Source organism: Garra rufa, chromosome 20 (assembly GCF_049309525.1).
Source record: "Garra rufa chromosome 20, GarRuf1.0, whole genome shotgun sequence".
Classification (NCBI taxonomy): domain Eukaryota; kingdom Metazoa; phylum Chordata; class Actinopteri; order Cypriniformes; family Cyprinidae; genus Garra; species Garra rufa.
In genome coordinates, this window is record NC_133380.1 from 27694938 (window position 1) to 27714094 (window position 19157).

At 38.3% G+C, this 19157-nt stretch overlaps 2 protein-coding genes across 2 annotated transcripts; one reads left to right on the top strand and one right to left on the bottom strand.

Annotated features, from left to right (window-relative positions):
• The first annotated feature begins 60 nt into the window (after positions 1–60).
• slc2a10 (solute carrier family 2 member 10) lies at positions 61–4654 on the top strand. The gene is made up of 5 exons (XM_073825996.1): positions 61–742; positions 1910–3124; positions 3415–3537; positions 3640–3775; positions 3974–4654. The coding sequence occupies exons 1-5, from the start codon at positions 739–741 to the stop codon at positions 4065–4067; spliced, it is 1572 nt and encodes a 523-aa protein (XP_073682097.1). The 5' UTR covers positions 61–738; the 3' UTR covers positions 4068–4654.
• Positions 4655–5279: 625 nt separating this feature from the next.
• On the bottom strand, positions 5280–13677 carry csnk2a4 (casein kinase 2, alpha 4 polypeptide). The gene is made up of 10 exons (XM_073825587.1): positions 13595–13677; positions 13416–13466; positions 13265–13324; positions 12967–13050; positions 9138–9248; positions 8848–8949; positions 8362–8462; positions 8132–8280; positions 7252–7338; positions 5280–5990 (listed from the first exon to the last, which is right to left on the bottom strand). The coding sequence occupies exons 3-10, from the start codon at positions 13280–13282 to the stop codon at positions 5875–5877; spliced, it is 768 nt and encodes a 255-aa protein (XP_073681688.1). The 5' UTR covers positions 13283–13324; positions 13416–13466; positions 13595–13677; the 3' UTR covers positions 5280–5874.
• Positions 13678–19157: the final 5480 nt, after the last annotated feature.

Here is a 19157-nt window from a genome sequence, read left to right on the forward strand (position 1 = left end):
AGTTTAAGGAAGAGTTCAGCCTCCTGCCACGTAGCCGCAACTTCCTTGGATGAACAGACTTGAGCACTGAAGGTTCCAAGGAACTTTGCCAGAACAAAAGGCAGACTGATGCGCCACAGTTGCGACCGCCTTTTACAGCGACAATATGGACCGCGTGTGATTTTAAATCATGTACATTTTGATTCAGTCAGTTTTCTTTAAGATAAAACATCTCGTCTTTGGGATGTTAATCGGTCAGAGGTGAGAAGGCGGGTTAGCGGAGCAGCTACTTTTAGTTGTCTAAACTACTGTTTAATCGATGGAACCATTGCCAGCTTCTTTCTTTTTCTGCACTTCTGTTTTTTTAAAAAACGGGCTATTCTTGCAGATGTTATTCTAGCTCCCTTTGATAGTGGTTTCAGAAAACTTTACAGCAAGCCATAAACCTGATGTTTTATGAGAACGGGACAACAGTTAGGAACATCAGCTGCAGGTTATTTATAGCTAATTATATCCGCACTCAAGTGATCTCCTCTAATGAAATCAATAGCGCCAACACGAGAGTTGTCATGGTGACAGCGTTCTGAATGAAGCGGACAGACCCGATGATTAGGACGACTAGACAACTAGAACAGATTGCCCTTTACAACTCGTAGTGCCAACTATGTTTATGTTTATGTTTTGGAAATAGATTATATTCCCTGACGAGACAGACTTGTTGCGTATTTGATGAGCCAGCATCTTTAAATTCTGCTAAAAATGGGTAAGTGCTCAATATTTATTTATGTTAAAAATAAAAACATAGTAACTGATTATGGTTATCTTTATAGCAAACAAGTGTGGCAATTTAATATCAGTTGTCTGTTTTTGAACTGTTTGTAGCCCGTTATAGAAATAGTTATGTAGGCTATGCCTTGCATGGTAATATTGCTACACTACACAAAAATGCTGGGTGAAAAACAGCCCACTGGGTGAAATATGGACAAACCCAGCGCTTGAGTTATTTTGACCCATTGGTTGGGTAAATGTTTAATCCAACCTTCTGGTTAGTTTTATTTAACTTAACTATTGCTTGAAAATTCCTACTATATTTCTTGCTTAATACGAACCCAAAATAGATTGGAAATGAACATTTATTAATATGTTCAATAAATTAGCATTTATTAATAAGTTGAACAAATAATAATTAAATAACATTTGAATTGCCATAATAAATGTTCACCTTTTGATTATTGCTAATGCCTCTAGTAATTATGTGTCTGCTTTTTAATTTATTCCATATTTCACCAACCTACCATTTTTTAGAGTGTATACTCAATTTGGAAAAACATGTATAATAATTATAATATGCAGGTCATAGATTATAGCCTTATGTAGGCTATGTTTTCTGTTTCTTGTAATTTAAAATCATTTTTTATTTTTTCCTTTTAAACCATTTGTATATAAACATATTTTTACATTGAGGGGCGTTAAAATCTAACCTATCTATCAGGGTAATCTAACCACACTGTATTTGAAGTCAAGTTAGGGTTCTAGGTAAGTCCAGCCTTGTAAAAATATGCTACATATGGAGGCAGCACATCCTAATGCATAAGGAGATGTGTTAAAAACTTACATTTTTAACAGATTTGCTGTGGTGGTAGTACATGTTGTAAATTTATACATGACATCCTAAGCAGTTAGGGCAGATTCTCAGAATTGTCACTGTTTGCCCTATACACTCTTAAAAGTAAAGGTTCAAAATGGGGTTTTGGTAACAATGCAATAGAAGGACCATTTGGGTTCCCAAAGAACCTTTCCTTTAGTGTGAATAATATTTTAATATATATCCAAAGAACCTTTTCCCGCTAAAAACAATTCCATTCTTCATAGAACCATCAATGTTAAAGGGAACTTCTGTGTTATTTGTGTGCCACTTTCTGTTTTCTAGGCTGTTCTGTCCTGGTGCTCACTATCATTGCATCCACTCTTGGTGGCCTAGTGTTCGGCTATGAGCTTGGAATAATATCCGGAGCTTTGCCGCAGCTTCAAGCTCAGTTCTATCTGGGTTGTGTCCAGCAGGAAGCTGTGGTTAGTGCTCTTCTGATTGGATCGTTGACAGCATCTGTGATTGGTGGCTGGCTGATTGATCGTCATGGCAGGAGGACATCCATTTTACTGAGCAATCTCCTCATTCTGGGAGGCACCATTATCCTAACTGCAAGCATATCTTTTTTAGCATTGGTGGTTGGTAGGGCCATCATTGGTTTTGCAATGAGCATTTCTTCCATGAGCTGCTGCATCTTTGTCTCTGAGATGGTTGCTCCTGAACGCAGAGGGTTGATGGTTACCCTGTATGAAGTTGGAATTACGGTTGGGATCTTGTTGGCTTATGCAGTCAACTACATCTTGTCTGGTGTCCAAACAGGATGGAGGTACATGTTTGGATTTGCTATTATACCATCCCTCATGCAGCTGGTCTCAATTGGGTTTTTACCTCAGAGAACTGGTACCTCTGAAAGCCTCGTAACAGAGGACGATAGCCAGCAATATGATCGATTAGCAGAGGAAACGTCAAATCACCATCCAGCGGAACATGTTAAATATAGTGTCTTTGACCTTTTCAAAACCAAAGACAACATGTGCAGAAGAACCGCCATTGGTCTTGGGCTGGTTCTCAGTCAACAATTCACAGGTCAGCCAAATGTCCTCTTCTATGCCTCCACCATACTTTTCTCCGTGGGATTTCAGAGCAACGCGTCTGCAGTTCTTGCGTCGATGGGTCTGGGTATAGTCAAAGTCATTGCTACTTTGTTGGCAATGGTATGTTCAGACAAGGTTGGTCGAAGATCACTTCTGGTTGGTGGATGCACAGTGCTGGCTATAGGATTGATACTTACTGGTTTCTTGTGTAGACAGTCAGTGATTGATACAACAAAACAATGCACTTCATTAGAACCACATTCAAATTTGACTTCACCGGTTGAAAATCAAGAAAACATGGGCAACCACTTGGTCAATCAAAATGAAACTACTCCATCTACTGGACATGAAATGCATAATGCTTTTGGGGATTCAAATATTTTTTCAGAAGACATGTATAAGTGGATTATTTTTGTCTGCATGATGGCAGTTGTGAGTGCCTTCTCAGTCAGCTTTGGACCAAGTAAGTTTCCTTTTAAGTTTTCAAGTTTTCGTTCAAGTACGTTTACATTTAATGTAGTTAAAGATGCAGTGTCATTGGCGGCACCAAAAACAATTGGTACAGTATACAACATAATGTTATTTCCAATGTGTTTTGGGAGATGTGTTTTGCTAGTTTTGCTACCCATTTTTCAGAACAGTGATGTCTAAATAGCTGTTTGGCATCGGCACAGAAATATTTAATCTACCAATACTTAATGCCACACAACAGCTATATGTAGTGTTTTAATTGTATGAATATTTGGTTCACAGTGACGTGGCTTGTGTTAAGTGAGATATTTCCAAAGGAAATCAGGGGAAGAGCCTATTCATTCATCAACTGCTTCAATGTGGGGGCCAACCTCATAGTTACCTTTTCTTTCTTGAGTATAATAGGTATGCACAGCAATCACGACCAAACGTGAAGTCAATTACCATCATATTAAATGTACTTGCAATTATTTTCCGTCATATTTCAGTGACTTTCATTTTTCTCAGATGTGATAGGTCTGTCTGGAATATTCTTTGTGTATGGAGTTATTGGAATGGCAGCAGTTGTGTTCATTTACTTTGTACTACCAGAGACCAAAGGAAAATCTCTTCATAAAATTGACAGAGAACTCTCTCAGACACGGTAAGAGAGCATATTCAGTACAATACCTTTCTTGTGGCAAGAAAAGTATACAAACTGTTTAACGTTATTCCTTTCAGAAACTATTCCATCAGAAGTGGAATAGTAGACTCTGACTTGTGCTTAATGCAGTTTAGCAATATCTGACAACCTCCAATCAATGCATTACTCAAAATCTGTTTTTTTTTTCTTTTCTTTTAGATTTCTTCACAGAGAGGAATTCTGCAGTATTTTCCAAAGGAGACATTTCTCTCCAGGTTATCAGAGAGTTCACTTGACAAGCTCAGCAACGTGACATGAAGTTATGAAATCATTCTGTTGACCATCAATACGGATCGTTCTGGATCGTTCTCGTAATGGATATCTAATTTTGCTTTAGCTTTTGTAGTAACTATTGTACGTTGGCTCACATATCATATTTATTAGTAAATATTTTTTATGAATCATGACATACTTTTGTAATTCTAATTTTAAATAAGTATAAATTACCTGTATTTTTATTGCATTTGTAGTCTGTGACAATATCTATGTTTCAGAGCACATTAAAAATGTTTAAATGATTAAAACATTGATTAAATTGTGTTAGAATCTGTGGAATTGCACACAGAATAAATAAAACATTTACATAAAGATATAGAGAAATGTTGGGGACATCTTTAATTTTTCATGTAGATTTGTGTTGCCGTTAAATGGATTTTGATTATTTACTTTTATCTATGCAGTTTAATGAAAAAATGTGATGCACTCATGAAAAGTCGGTACATGTAGGGCACAATGCAAAAATAAAACTTCTTTCTTATGACATATAACATATTTATATGTCAACATGATCACTTAGCATTGATTTTAAAAGAATGAATAAAACCAAATCTGTGTATCATTCATATATTTGCCACTTTCATTGCATTCAAGATATATATTTCATCAGTTAATACATTCCCTGGAAATTGAACTAATGGCATTTCCACTGCTAACACCATGCATTACTTTTCTATTTCTTTATATGCAACCCCAGAATTGCTTGTCTAATAAAAACTCTTAGTATATTTCCATAGCCACACTGTTAACCCTTGCGCTGTGCTGAAACTCTTTGACCTAAATTGGTGTTCCCAAATTAATAAATGACCAACCATTTAAAAATGTCTTAAATGTCCTAAATATATATACGCAATATATCTGAGCTTAGGTGCTTGAACTGAAGTGCATAAGTCCAGTTCACAGAGGCCTACAACCAATCAGTACCAAAATGAAATACAAAACCTGTGCTAAGTGGAAGAATTTTTTATTTATTTATTTTTTTTTGAAAAGTTATTTTGCAGTCTGGCTATTTTTTACTGGGAAGTGCAAAACATTTTTTAAGAAGTTGTTCTGAGCAAAGTCAGCAAATTTTAGTCTTATGCAATAACATTACCTAGCAATCTCGGAACACCACATGAAGGTTAATGACCAGAACAAGACATGAAGGTTAATTTAGGTTTAGTCAAATGAAGTGAATACAAGGACTGGATAAAGCAGTGAATCTTTATTACTGGATTGTGGGTACACAGAAGTTATGGACTGCTGTATTTATAAAAAATAAAATATGCCACAGCATTGCCATTTCCACGGGACTTCCACAGTGAGAGGAGCTAAAGACACTGCTGTGTGTTTTAAATAAAGGCGATTGGTGTGACCTGATGTGAGCTACAGTAAACAGCACCAATACACACTCCAAACTACGGCAATAGCTGTATAACGGCAGTATCATTTCACACTTTAGAGAGGATTTGCTCATTGACTGCTGATAGAAACACTGTGCTGCCGCATGCTCCAAATAGTCCATCCATTTTCAAGTAAAGCTAAGCTGTTTAATGGCACGACAATGTATGTAATATCACACAGGATGTTTCTCTTTCTTTGAATAAGCTCTCAAACACATCCTGCGCACTTATGCCTGAGGTAAATGCATGAAGGTGAACATCTCATGATGAAGTGCATTCAATTTCAGATAAACACATGCTGCTTTGTTGGGTAAACTGAGAGGTGGTGGTGCTGAAGAGCTCAATTTAACAACAGTCTCAGAGATCCTCAGCAGGTTTGGTGGACTGACAGGTACGGTAACGTCACTGAGCGGCCCCCGTGGCTGCAGGCACTGGAGTGTTTAGGCTGCTGGGAGCCATAAGAATGGGGGAACCAGTCAGGGGCCCTAGAGCTGTGGAGGCTGGAAGCGCAGCTATTCCTGGTGAAACAGATGTGGGGAAAAAAGGGAATCCCATGCACTCTAGTGACACAAGCAGCTCTTTTTATTTTAGCTTTCCTCAAATGTTTGGCATTCTAATATACTTATTTGGTGCTCAAGAAACATTTATTATTATCAATGTTAAAAAAAGTTGCTGTACATTTTTTTCAGGGTTCTTTGATGAAAATCTTTGATGAATAGTTTAAAAATGCTGAAACTTCAGCCACAGGATTACAAAGGTCATTGAGACTTTTTATTTCACAATTTTGACTTTCTCGTAATTTTAAGTTTATCTCAAAATGCTGACCTTTAATAATAATAATAATAATAATAATAATAATAATAATATAAAATAATTCAGACTATTTTATTATAAATCTTTATTTTATTTTTTTTATTCGATGGTGGGAAAAAAAACAGAATGGCCAGTTGTAAACAAAGAAATCAGAAAAAAAGGGTCAAAATTGCAAGATTTAAACTCAGAATTGCCAGAAAAAAATCATAATTCTTATTTTTGCAGATAGAAAAAAGTCAGAATTGTCAGATACAAAGTCATGTCTACATTATTCAAGATGAAGTAATTCTAATTTTAAATAAGCATAAATTTCCTGTTTTTTTTATCGCATTTGTAATCTTTTATTATATTTTATATTTAATTGATTCAAACATTGATTAAATTGTGTCATTATCTATGGAAATGCACACAGAATTAATAAAGCATTTACATAGAGATATAGAGAGATGTTAGGGACATATTGTTTCATGTAGATTTGCGTTGCCAATAAATAAAATGTTTTATTTATGCAGTTTAATGAAACTTTAATGATCACTTTCCATGCATTTTAAAGGAATGAAACCAAATTTATTTATCTAAATTTAACAAAAATATTGAAATTAATTCTTTTAAAATTTGATTTAATTATGTATTTTTTATTTATTTATTTTTAATTTTTTCATCCTGTGGTAGAAACAAGCTTCCATAGAGAACAGCATTCATTATGTACCAAAATTGTACATTATGTGTAAAAGTGTTCTTATGGCATTTTGTGTTTGAGGCACTTTTGATCATTTTAATGCATACTTTGCTAAATGAAAGTATTCATTTCTTTCTTTGTTTCAAAAACAAACAAGCAAACAACAACAAAACCTCCTTGATCCCAAAGTTCCAAACACTAATCAGTCTGTTTTATGAACAAAGCATTTTAGCATTATTATCATTATAATGATATATGTAAAGAGTTTGGTATGCTTGGTAGCTCACCTGTTATCATAGTGGCAGTGCTCACTGCATTGTTAGTTGTTGGCACAGTAGTTCCTGCGATGCGAGACTGATCTTTCACAACAGGGTCTAAGGCAAGGGGCAAGATTTTATAATTATTAAAAAAATACTAGTAACACTTTATTCTCTTAAAGGTGCAGTGTGTAGATTTTTGCGGCATCTAGCGGTGAGATTGTGAATTGCAACCAACGGCTCCCGTCCACCGCTCACCCCTCCCTTTACAGAAGCTACGGTGGCCCACACGGGATTAAGATGTCGTCGTTTTAGACAGAAAAGAGTAATGAGGTTTCTTTTAAAACGTAAATTAAGTAATTATATTTACTTAATAATTAAATAAAACGATGTTATTGTGAATATTACAGTTACATGTTCATCATTGTGTCAGTGTTTTTCCGCTAGAACAACAGTGATAAAACGCGATCTGTAGAGCAGTTTGTCCGTTCAGGGCTACTGTAGAAACAATACGGCGACTTCCATGTGAGGGGACCCGCGGTGTATGTAGATATAAACTGATAATTCCAAGGTAATAAAAACATAATGGTTCATTAAGTAAGGTCTTTATACATCCCTGAAAACATAGTTATGTATACTATATTGCATTTCTGTCTAGAGATCCTCTTAAATATTACACATTGCACCTTTAACTAGTTGCTTATTAGCATGATTATTACTAGAATATTAGCCATTTATTATTACTAATTAAGCACATATTAATGCCTTATTCTACATAACCTTATTCTACATCCCTAATCCTACCCAATACCTAAACTTAACAACTACCTTACTAATATATAGACTCAAATGAAATTCTCTTTACTGTAATTCAGTAGACATTGTGTTAATGTAATATTTTAAATACTACAGAAGTATGGGTGCTCCATGGCCTCTCTTGCAGTCAGTCTGGTCTGATGGTCGTAACGCAACAACTTGTCCAGAAAGTCAAGAGCTTCAGGACTGACCAAGTGTTGGTTTTCACTGTGAACGAACCGCTCCCATCGCTTACGGGAATGTCTGAAATTTAGTAAATGTAAATCATCTAATTAAAGAAGACAATGACACATTTTGAATGGAAGAGGCATAAGGAGGGCTCACCTTCCCAGAATGTCATTAAATCGAGGCTCCAGTTCAATGTTGTATTTATCAATGCAATCATAAAGATCTTCTGTTCCAAGAACTTTAGCTATTCTCACCAACTTTGAAGAAATAGGAAAAAAGGAACACTGTAATTAATGAAATCAATACAATGATTACTAAATTAACCCCAAGCGTAGAGACCAACAACTACATTTGTTACAGATTGTTGGATTTGAACTCAAATATAATTCATTTTATTATAATAATTAATAATATCAACATGTGATATGCATAACAAAGACACTGAAAAAGACACAGTTACTACACTAATGTCAATTACAATTTTTAACCATTTATCCTAAAAAGACTTATAACGTCTATAAAGTTAGGTTTATTCTTTATGTGATGCTTATCATTTTATAAAAGCTATTTGAAGCTTTTATAACATAGAGAGTTCAGTTATCCACTGAAGTATCCATTTATCAATTTGCTGAATATATTTACCTGGTCATAGTTATCATGTCCATGGAAGAATGGCTCCTTTCTAAAGATCATACTGGCCAGCATACAACCAAGGCTCCACATATCAAGACTGTAGTCATACATCTGGAATGACAGAATGAAAGTGGTTAGATTAAAAAGCCAATGTGATTTTTTATGGACAGTTTTAAAGTTTTTAAATGACTGACTATATTGTAATCAATACATCCTTTTTAGTAAAACCAACTTAAACTATATTTCACAAACTCTTTTTTCAGCTGGACATCTATGTATGCATAGGTGTTAAGTCTGACCTGGTAATCTATCAGTAGTTCTGGTCCTTTAAAGTAGCGAGAGGCCACTCTGATGTTGTACTCCTGTCCTGGGTGATAGAATTCAGCCAGTCCCCAATCAATGAGGCGCAACTGAAACATGACAGCATTCAACAGTCATTTGACATCTGTCTGACTGTCTGTATATCTATCCCCTACAAAATGTTGTATACATGCTGCACACCTCAGTGGCTTGTTAAAGTGGCTTTTCGAAACCTTAAACCTCCAAGTATGGCTCTGTCTTTTGCTTACAATCCACATTTTTTCATCTAAAAAATATATCGAAATTATGACCTATGCTCACGAAGTCAAATGCAGAAACGTTAATCCATGCGTTCATGACCTCAAGGATAGATTATTGTAATGCTTTATTGGGTGGTTGTTCTGCACGCTTAATAAACAAACTCCAGCTGGTCCAAAATGCAGCAGCTAGAGTTCTTACTAGAACCAGAAAGTATGACCATATTAGCCCGGTTCTGTCAACACTGCACTGGCTTCCTATTAAACATTGTATAGATTTCAAAATCTTGCTAATAACCTATAAAGCCCTGAATGGTTTAGCTCCTCAGTACTTGAGCGAGCTCTTATCATATTATAGTCCCTCATGTCCGCTGCGTTCTCAAAACTCCGGCAATTTGATAATACCTAGAATATAAAAATCAACTGCGGGCGGCAGATCTTTTTCACATTTAGCACCCAAACTCTGGAACAATCTACCTAACACTGTTCGGGAGGCAGACACACTCTGTCAGTTTAAATCTAGATTAAAGACCCATCTCTTTAACCTGGCCTACACTTAATTCTATAATCCATATATGTTAAAGGATTGTTAGGCTGCATTATTTAGGTCAACCGGAACCAGGGACACTTCCTATAACACCTGATGTACTCGTTGCATCAGAAGAAGAATGGCATCTACGCTAATATTAGTATCTTTCCTTCTTATTCCGAGGTCACCGCAGCCACCTGTATCCAGATCAGACAGTAACTGCAGTCTCCCGGATCTAGTCCGTGCCCATCAGCACCCAGAGATATCCTCTACAGCCCTGAATGTCAGCAGAGACCACATCAAAGACAGATCATCAGTGAAGACCTCATCACCTAGACGGCCATCGACGCAAGACAGCGAAAACCAGATGAGTCCTCTCCAATCTGATTTTGTGGCAACTTGGAACTCTTGCATCTACATTAATATTAGTCTGTTTGTTTCTTATTCCCAGGTCACCATAGCCACCAGATCCAGTCCGTATCCAGATCAGATGGTCACTGCAGTCCCCCGGATCCAGTCCAAACCAAGACCAGATGGTGGATCAACACCTACAGCCGAATGTCAGCGGATACCGTGTCAACTAGATGAGCCCCAGAGACAGATCATCAAGAAAGAACTCCTACCCTAAACGGCCACCGGCACAAGGCCATGGGAACCAGATGAGTCCTCCCTAATTTGACTTTGTTGCAATATGGAACTCTTGCATTATTATTGACATTTTATTTTATTATATTATTTTAATACTGTAAGGTTGCTTTGACACAACTTGTATTGTAAAAAGCGCTGTATAAATAATCTTGACTTGACTTGACTTGACTTGACAATAAATTGTATTTTTCTAATATTTCAAAGTTGTGAAATTTGGCACGCTGATAGAGGACAGTCTGAACTGTCACCATAGCAAATTTGGACTTTTAACTTTTGAACCATTTGGCACAAAATCAAAATTCTTTTTTTTTTCTCTGAATCTTTCGCTCATGCAGAGTCTAATGAATACCAAAATTCAAAAATGGTAAGGTTTAGTTTTTTTTCTATTTTTAATTGTTTGAAAAACATGCTTTTTCAAACTCGTCCTAGACGGTTTGTCTGATTTTTACCAAAATTGATCAAAATAGATCATCTTCAGGCCATGCTGGCAAAAAGTTATGGAATTCAAGTTGATTAGTCAAACTGTTCTCGAATGTAATGAAAGTGATCTCAAAATATTCCTTGGGCCATGCCGAGAACATTGATACCAATCATGCCAAAATTGGCCGAACTTCTTGTCCGTCATTTTGATTATTGTAGAAAACCTACTTTTTCAAACTCCTCCTAGACTGTTGGTCCGATTTTCACCAAATTTGACTCGGATCATCTTCAGACCATGCAGACAAAAAGTTATGGATTTTGTGTCGATGTACGAAACCTTTTTCATTTAACACATCAACGAATTTGTTGCAAAGATGCCAAAGCTTTGAGATATTTGCACCAAATTGTGTATGTGGCTTTGTCACCTCACATTGATTACACCACATCAATTTGGTAACAGTTTTCATACAGTGCTGCTACAGATTTTAGGCTTGATGCCAAAATGACTGAGGCTTTATCTCTGCAAAGCATTGACATAATGACACCAAACTTTGTGTGTGCCTTTATCACCTCACACTAAACACACCACATCGATTTGATAACAGAAAAAAGTGATAAGCCATTAAATCATATTACTAGCAGTTCTACATAATTTTTCTGTCATTTTTGTCATTTTAAAATGGCTTTCTTTTACTCATTGTTGCAGTTGGTCTACTGCTCCATGCCATGCTTAGCTCCTCATTTTCCCTTTGGTGTGCTTGGCCCCGTAATTGCTAATTGCAGCTATATTTTATAGTTTTATTGTACTTAATAATAGGGGTGGGAAAAAATAGATATTGCAATATATTGTTGTGCTCTCTGTCGCAATAAATAATCGATACACTAACGGCCAATATAGATATTTTATTACAACACAAAATTATTAATTTACCCGTCGTCAGTGTCAGTGTCACTACCCAATATCTACCATTCTGTTTGCGGGGGGCGCTGTTCAAGTAAATAGGGGTAAAGTGGCAGAAGCAGCGGCCAGTGAAGAACACAAGTTATCTAACAACAACAGAGAAGAAGCGCAGAAAAAGAGAAGTGAGAAAAATGGCGGAAAATAACGAAAACCAAACAAAGACGCACCCGCTAGTTGAGCATGCTGATCAGTTACGCATGTTTCACACATACTCCGTCTGCAGTGCGTATGCGTTGAGTATTTTTTTCCGCACCCATGTTAACGGATTAGAGCGTTCACACTGCACGCGGTTGCTGTCCGGCAGTACGTCCCAGAAGCGGTGTGCAAGTGCATTCAAGTGCATTGAATAATACGCTGTTTATAAAACGTGTTCTGTGTGAAAGCAAAACGAGTCCGTGCTGCTTCTGCATCACACACGGACTGCATACGCACTGCAGACGGAGTATGTGTGAAACAGGCGTTAGTGTTCCTCAAGAAGAATATGCCTTGATGTGACCACTGTCCAGGTTAACATAAAGCACTTTACAGTAACTTACTACTGACGTTTCAGTATCACGGTTTACACATGTTAGTTAATGTTCATGTTGTTTTTTTAATATTCAGGCACTTTTATCTGTCAAGCTGTACAGCGTTTACATTTAAGACCAGGAGGCAGTGAGTTATTATGCAAATGCATATTTCTTTGCACAGTGTTGAAAATGTTGGCATTAATAAATGCTTAAGATTTCCTTATTATGGGTATTTTTTTCTTTTTCAGTCACATATATCGTGATATATCGTTGATGAAATTTCTTCCAATATATTGAATATCGTAGATATCGCGAATCGTGATATTATCGATATCGTGGGCCACATATCGTCACAGAATTGAATCGTGAGTAACCTGTATCGTCCCACCCCTACTTAATAATTGGTTCTAACATATTTTCATCTCCAAACAACAATGTGTTGTTGTTTCTTATGTGAATATTAAGCTGTTGACATGGTTTATTTTTTAATTTAACACTGATTACCTTTCTGTGCTCGTGATCAATCATGATGTTGTGTGGTTTGACATCTCTGTGCATAATACCCATACTGTGACAGAAATCCAAAGCCTAGAGACATACAAAAACATCATATCAAAACCTCTGAAGCTATTACAGGAATCAAAATGATTTAAAGGAACTACAATACAAAATATTAAATAACTGATTTCAAATGTGAATTATCTAATGCGTGTGTGTGATTTCTTGCATATTTTAAAATGTAAAATGCAAATAATAATCTCATTCAACTTTTTAAAAGCATTTTAGGCCATATAATTCTCACCTTCAGAATCTCATACATGTAGAAGCGAATGTCATAGTCTGTCAGTGTCTGATACAGTTGCTGATAAAAACAGAGCAAAGATGGAACTAATTACACAAGAGTTTTTTTTTTTTTTTTATAATATTTGAGAGATTGAGTTTAACATTTTTACCTTAAAGTCTGTGTTGTTCACATGTTCAAAAACTAAGGCAGGTGTTCTGGACTGCAATGTGTAAAAAAGGGTTTTATTTTCTTAGACAACATGAGAACAAAACAAATACACTCAAGTGTAATTTGATTGTTATTTTTGCATTATGAATATCACAACCATCAAGTGTTCTGAATACTGACCACTGGGTCTTTGACGATGTCTAGAAGGGTAATGATATTTGGACCTCCGCGAAGGTTCTCAAGTATCTTTATTTCACGCTTTATCTTCTTCTTCTTTACAGGCTAAAAAAAGAGATTGAAAAAAAAAAAACATAAAAAATATCTGCTTATTAGTGGATATAACCTCTTGACACCTCTTGTGAGCCATTTGTGTTAATAACAATATGTAACCCTGGACCACAAAACCAGTCCTAAGTAGCACAGGTATATTTGTAGTAATAGTCAATAATACTGTTACACCAGGCCAGCAGAGGGAGCCTTGCCCCTCACTGACTGTTGCTGCTTCCTCTGCTGCTTCGCTGGTTATTTCCTGTTTGTCTACCATAAATACAAGCTCAGGACACACACACTCTGCGAAGTATTGATTTGCTGTTGTGAACTTTACCAAGCGGTTTCCCTTGTTCCCAGTTAATTCCTGTCTTGTTTTCCAGTTTCAGTCTTAGTCATAGTTTAGCCTTGTTCCTTGTTTTGTTTCATCTTTTGTTTTCTGTTGTCACTTTGGACTGCCCACTTGGATTTTGACCCACGCCTGTTTTTATTGGACTACTCTCTTGGATTATCTTTATTGTTGCTGTTTGCTGGTGATTTCGACCCTGTCTGTTCGACCACGATCTTCATAATAAAGCCTTGCATTTGGATCCTCTTTCTCATCTCCGCCCTCCCGTTTGTAACAGAATACTTCGCCACACCCGGATCCAGCGGCTTTGTTCCTCCACCAGCACCAACATGAACCCAGTCGACCAGCTTCTGCTCCTCCGACAAGGAAATCTCCCTATTAAGGAATATGTCCACCGATTCTGTGAGTTGTCACTTAAATTACCATTTTATGATGAAGTTTGGCTCAAAGACTTATTTCGTTTTGGACTCAATGAACCCACAAGATCTTGGCTACCCGGAGGGGAATTTCAATGCTCACTGAAAGATCTGATAGATTATGCGTTGCTGTTAAATGACTCTCCTTTTACTGTGGGAGTCACAAAGGAGGACAATGATCCCACAGTAAAGGCTAGTCCTGAGCCACAGCACAAGATGTCTGCTAGTCCTGAGCCACAGCACAAGATGTCTGCTAGCCCTGAGCCACAGCACAAGATGTCTGCTAGCCCTGAGCCACAGCACAAGATGTCTGCTAGCCCTGAGCCACAGCACAAGATGTCTGCTAGCCCAGAGCCACAGCACAAGATGTCTGCTAGCCCAGAGCCACAGCACAAGATGTCTGCTAGCCCAGAGCCACCGCACAAGATGTCTGCCAGCCCAGAGCCCCTTCACCAGATGGCTGCTCTTCCAGACCCTGCTCACAAGATGGCTGCCTTTCCTGAGCCTGTTCACAAGACGGCTGCCTTTCCAGAACCTGCTCACAGGATGACTATTCTTCCTGAGTCTGCGTTCAAGATGGCCGCCCTATTGGACCCAGCTCACAAGAGGACTACCATGCCCAAGTTCTCTCGCAAGATGGCTGCCACCCCAGGGCCCGTTCACAAGGTGGCCGCCATCCCCAAGCCTGTTCACCTGATGGCTGTCCCTCCTGAGTCCGTTCATAAGATGGCCGCCTTTCCTGAGTCTGCACCCAAAATGGCCGCTCTTCCAGACCCTGCTCACAATATGGCCGCCTTTCCTGAGCCTGCTCACAAGATGGCTACCGCCACGCCCAAGTCTTCTCACAAGATGGCTGTATCTCCAGAACCACTGCCCAAGATGGCTGCCACGCCCAAGTCCTCTCGCAAGATGGCCGCCACACCAGAGCCTGCTGCAAAGATGGTCGCCACGCCAGAGCCTGCTGCTAAGATGGCCACCACGTCCGAGCCTGCACCCAAGATGGCCGCCACGCCCAAGCTTGCACGCAAGATGGCCGCCATACCGGAGTCTGTCGTCAACATGGTGGCTACAGCATCAGACCCTCACCCTTCCAGGGCCTATCAGAGGCTAATATCAAACTTGGAGGACCCACTACTGCGGTCAGCACAAACAGCCAAGCCTGTGATTGTCAAAGCCACATCAGCCAAGCCAGCACCTGCTAACGCCACATCAACCAAGCCAGCATCTGCTAACGCCATGTCTGCTAAGCCAGCGACTGCTAGCGTCACGTCTGCCAAGCCAACGCTCGTTAGCATCGCATCAGTCCAGCCACAGTCTGTTCATGTCATGTCTGCTGTTCCTGTAAAGTCAAGCCACATCACAGCTGCTGCCTCTGCCAAGTCAGGTCACGTCACAGCTGCTGTTCCTGCAAGGTCAAGTTACGTCACAGCAGCTGTTCCTTCAGAGCCATATCCAGTCACAGCTGCTCCAGCCTGGTCAAGTCCAGTCACAACGGTGCCAGCCACGCCAAGTCAAGTCACTGCTGAAACTTCAATGTCAAGCAAGGACTCACCTGAGCATCCAGAGCCATGTCATGTCTCACCCAAGCCGTCACTCCCAAGCCTCACGCCCACTCCACTGCCAACTGCGTTACCTGTTATGGCTATCGCCATTTTGAGTGTTTGGGCTGCACACTGCGCCTCAGAGGCCTCTTCTGCCCATGAGTCTGTCAACAAGTTTGCTCTGGAGGCCTCATCTGCCCACATGTCCGCTGCGCCTATACCTCTTTCGGAGGTGGCGTGCATAGCGGAACTCCTTGCTCTGCCAGCGCCGCCAAGGCTTCATGCTCTGCCTGCACCACCAAGGCTTCACGCTCTGCTCGCTCCGCCAAGGCTTCACGCTCTGTCTGCTCCGCCTAGTCTCCTTGCTCTGCCTGCGCCGCCAAGACTCCTTGCTCTGCCTGCTCCGCCAAGATTCCATGCTCTGCCTACACCGCCTAGGCTCCCTGTCGTCTCTGATACTACCACGACAGCCGTTCCTGAAGTTCCTGTCTGCCCAGTCACGGCTATGGAGGCAGCGTACTCCTACGAACTCTCTACTTCTCTCCTTGCTCTGTCTGCCTCCTCTGCCTTGCCCCTCACTGACTGTTGCTGCTTCCTCTGCTGCTTCGCTGGTTATTTACTGTTTGTCTACCATAAATACAAGCTCAGGACACACACACTCTGCGAAGTATTGATTTGCTGTTGCGAACTTTACCAAGCGTTTTCCCTTGTTCCCAGTTTCCTAGTTAATTCCTGTCTTGTTTTCCAGTTTCAGTCTTAGTCATAGTTTAGCCTTGTTCCTTGTTTTGTTTCATCTTTTGTTTTCTGTTGTCACTTTGGACTGCCCACTTGGATTTTGACCCACGCCTGTTTTTATTGGACTACTCTCTTGGATTATCTTTATTGTTGCTGTTTGCTGGTGATTTCGACCCTGTCTGTTCGACCACGATCTTCATAATAAAGCCTTGCATTTGGATCCTCATTCTCATCTCCGCCCTCCCGTTTGTAACAAATACACTGTATGTCAAAATTATAGCTTTTTCTTTTATGCCAAAATCATTAGGATATTAAGTAAAGATCATGCTTCATTAAGATGTTTTGTAAACTTCCTACCATAAATATATCAAAACTTAATTTTTGATTAGTAATATGCATTGCTAAGAACTTCATTTGGACAACTTTAAAGGTGATTTTCTCAATATTTAGATTTTTTGCACCCTCCGATTCCACATTTTCAAATCGTTGCATCTCGGCCAAATATTGTCCTATCCTAACAAACCACACATCAATGGAAAACTGATGTATAAATCTCAATTTCAAAATTGACCTTTATGACTGGTTTTGTTCTGTTCCAGGGTCACATATAATCTTTAATGGCATAAATAATTCTGGACAGGTGGACCAATATGCAACATTAATATTTGACAAATAAGATAAGCATGGCTTCAAATGTCTTCATTTTGTTACTTGCATTGCCCATTTTTTTCCAACCACAGAATCAGGAGGAACTGTTCTTACCTTTAGGATTTTCACCACTACTTTCTCATTGTTTGTAATGTTGATTGCTTCAAACACTTCGCTGTACTTTCCTCTGCCTAACTTGCGGACCAGTTGAAAATCATCTTGATTGCTGGAAAATATATAAAAATAAAGTGTTTAACAGCATTAAAGGTTTAGGTAAAGCATTAAAGACTAGGCTTCATTCATTTAATTGCCTCACCCATTTTTTAGATTTTCAATACATTTCAATATGTTATTACTCAGATGTAGCAAATTGCTGTCTTATTCAGTTTGTATTATGTTTTGAATTTAGGTTTAACGGTATTGAAAAGAGTATGTTTACCACCTTAACGCTACGTCATTCTTAAGTTGTACCTTAAGAAGTACCTTATCGTTAATACGTGTTTTCCGAAACCTTCTTAGTTAAGTATACCTTCTGTAAGTCAAACGTAAGGTTGGTCTGGAGCGCTCTTAGCTACACCTTATCGCTGCTGAAGGTTCATACCGCTAGTGGCCACCACGCAAAAAGCTTTTTTACATCGCAGTTTAATTACACCTAGAAAATTTTATATGAACATTTAATATAAAATCTGATTTAGTACTAAATTTACATTTTTACTTTACTTTAAAATTTTACACATAAAATACTTAAGTTGTTATAGCCTACACCCAGTGTATGGAAGTGTTTTCATTAATAAAGTTTCCATACACTAATGGTTGTTAGCTTTTTTAATTACTATCCTAAGCCACATCAGCTGGCGAACCATTTGACAGAAAAGGCTTAGGAGTCTATATGAAGAAAGATGAGTTTACACAAACTTTATAGCTATGGCAGCGAGACAGCGAGTACTTGTTTTAAATCGAAGACAGCGCCGTCCGCGGAGCGCAATAGCGTTTAATGCATACTCCAAAGTCAAATTTTGCGTGCATATGATAAGCCAATCCTTCCCATTAACTTCAATGGAGAGAGAACGCGTACAAATACCACGCATCATCATATATATATCACCTATATAAAAGATGATGAGTGGTATTTGTACGCATCCTCTCTCCATCGATAAATACAGTTTGTACTATTTCTAAAACGCTTCTTTATAAAAAAACATTGTTTTCTCAATACTCAATACCTATACCGTTGTGAAGGAAAGAGTGCACAATCGATCATCGAGGCATCGATATCAACGTTTTCAGCACCTCCACCATGGACAGCACCTGCTAAGGTCGCACTTAAGAAGGTTTACCTTAAGCAACATCCTAAGGTTAAGTGTAAGGTTTTGTGTATCATTGAACCCCCTTAGCAACCACCCTTAGCAACGTAAACACAGCTGCAGCAGTTAGGGACTACTTTTTACAGCGGAAGGCAGTTAATGATTTTACTTTATGAAAACGTACAACTTAATATATATAAATTAATATATATTTTAGATTTTAATATTTTTATTGTGTGGTAACCGTTTTACTTTATGAAAACGTACAACTTAATATATATAAATTAATATATATTTTGCAAAACACTAAACACTATTAAAGCAATAAGCTCATTTGTTTACCCACAAACAAAAATCCAAAAAAAAAATCTAGCTTAATTTTCGTTTTTTCGTTTCTCAAACAAAATGAATAAATAATAATAACAATAACAATAACAATAATAATAATAATAGCTTATTATTTTTATTTTGTTTTGTTTGAGA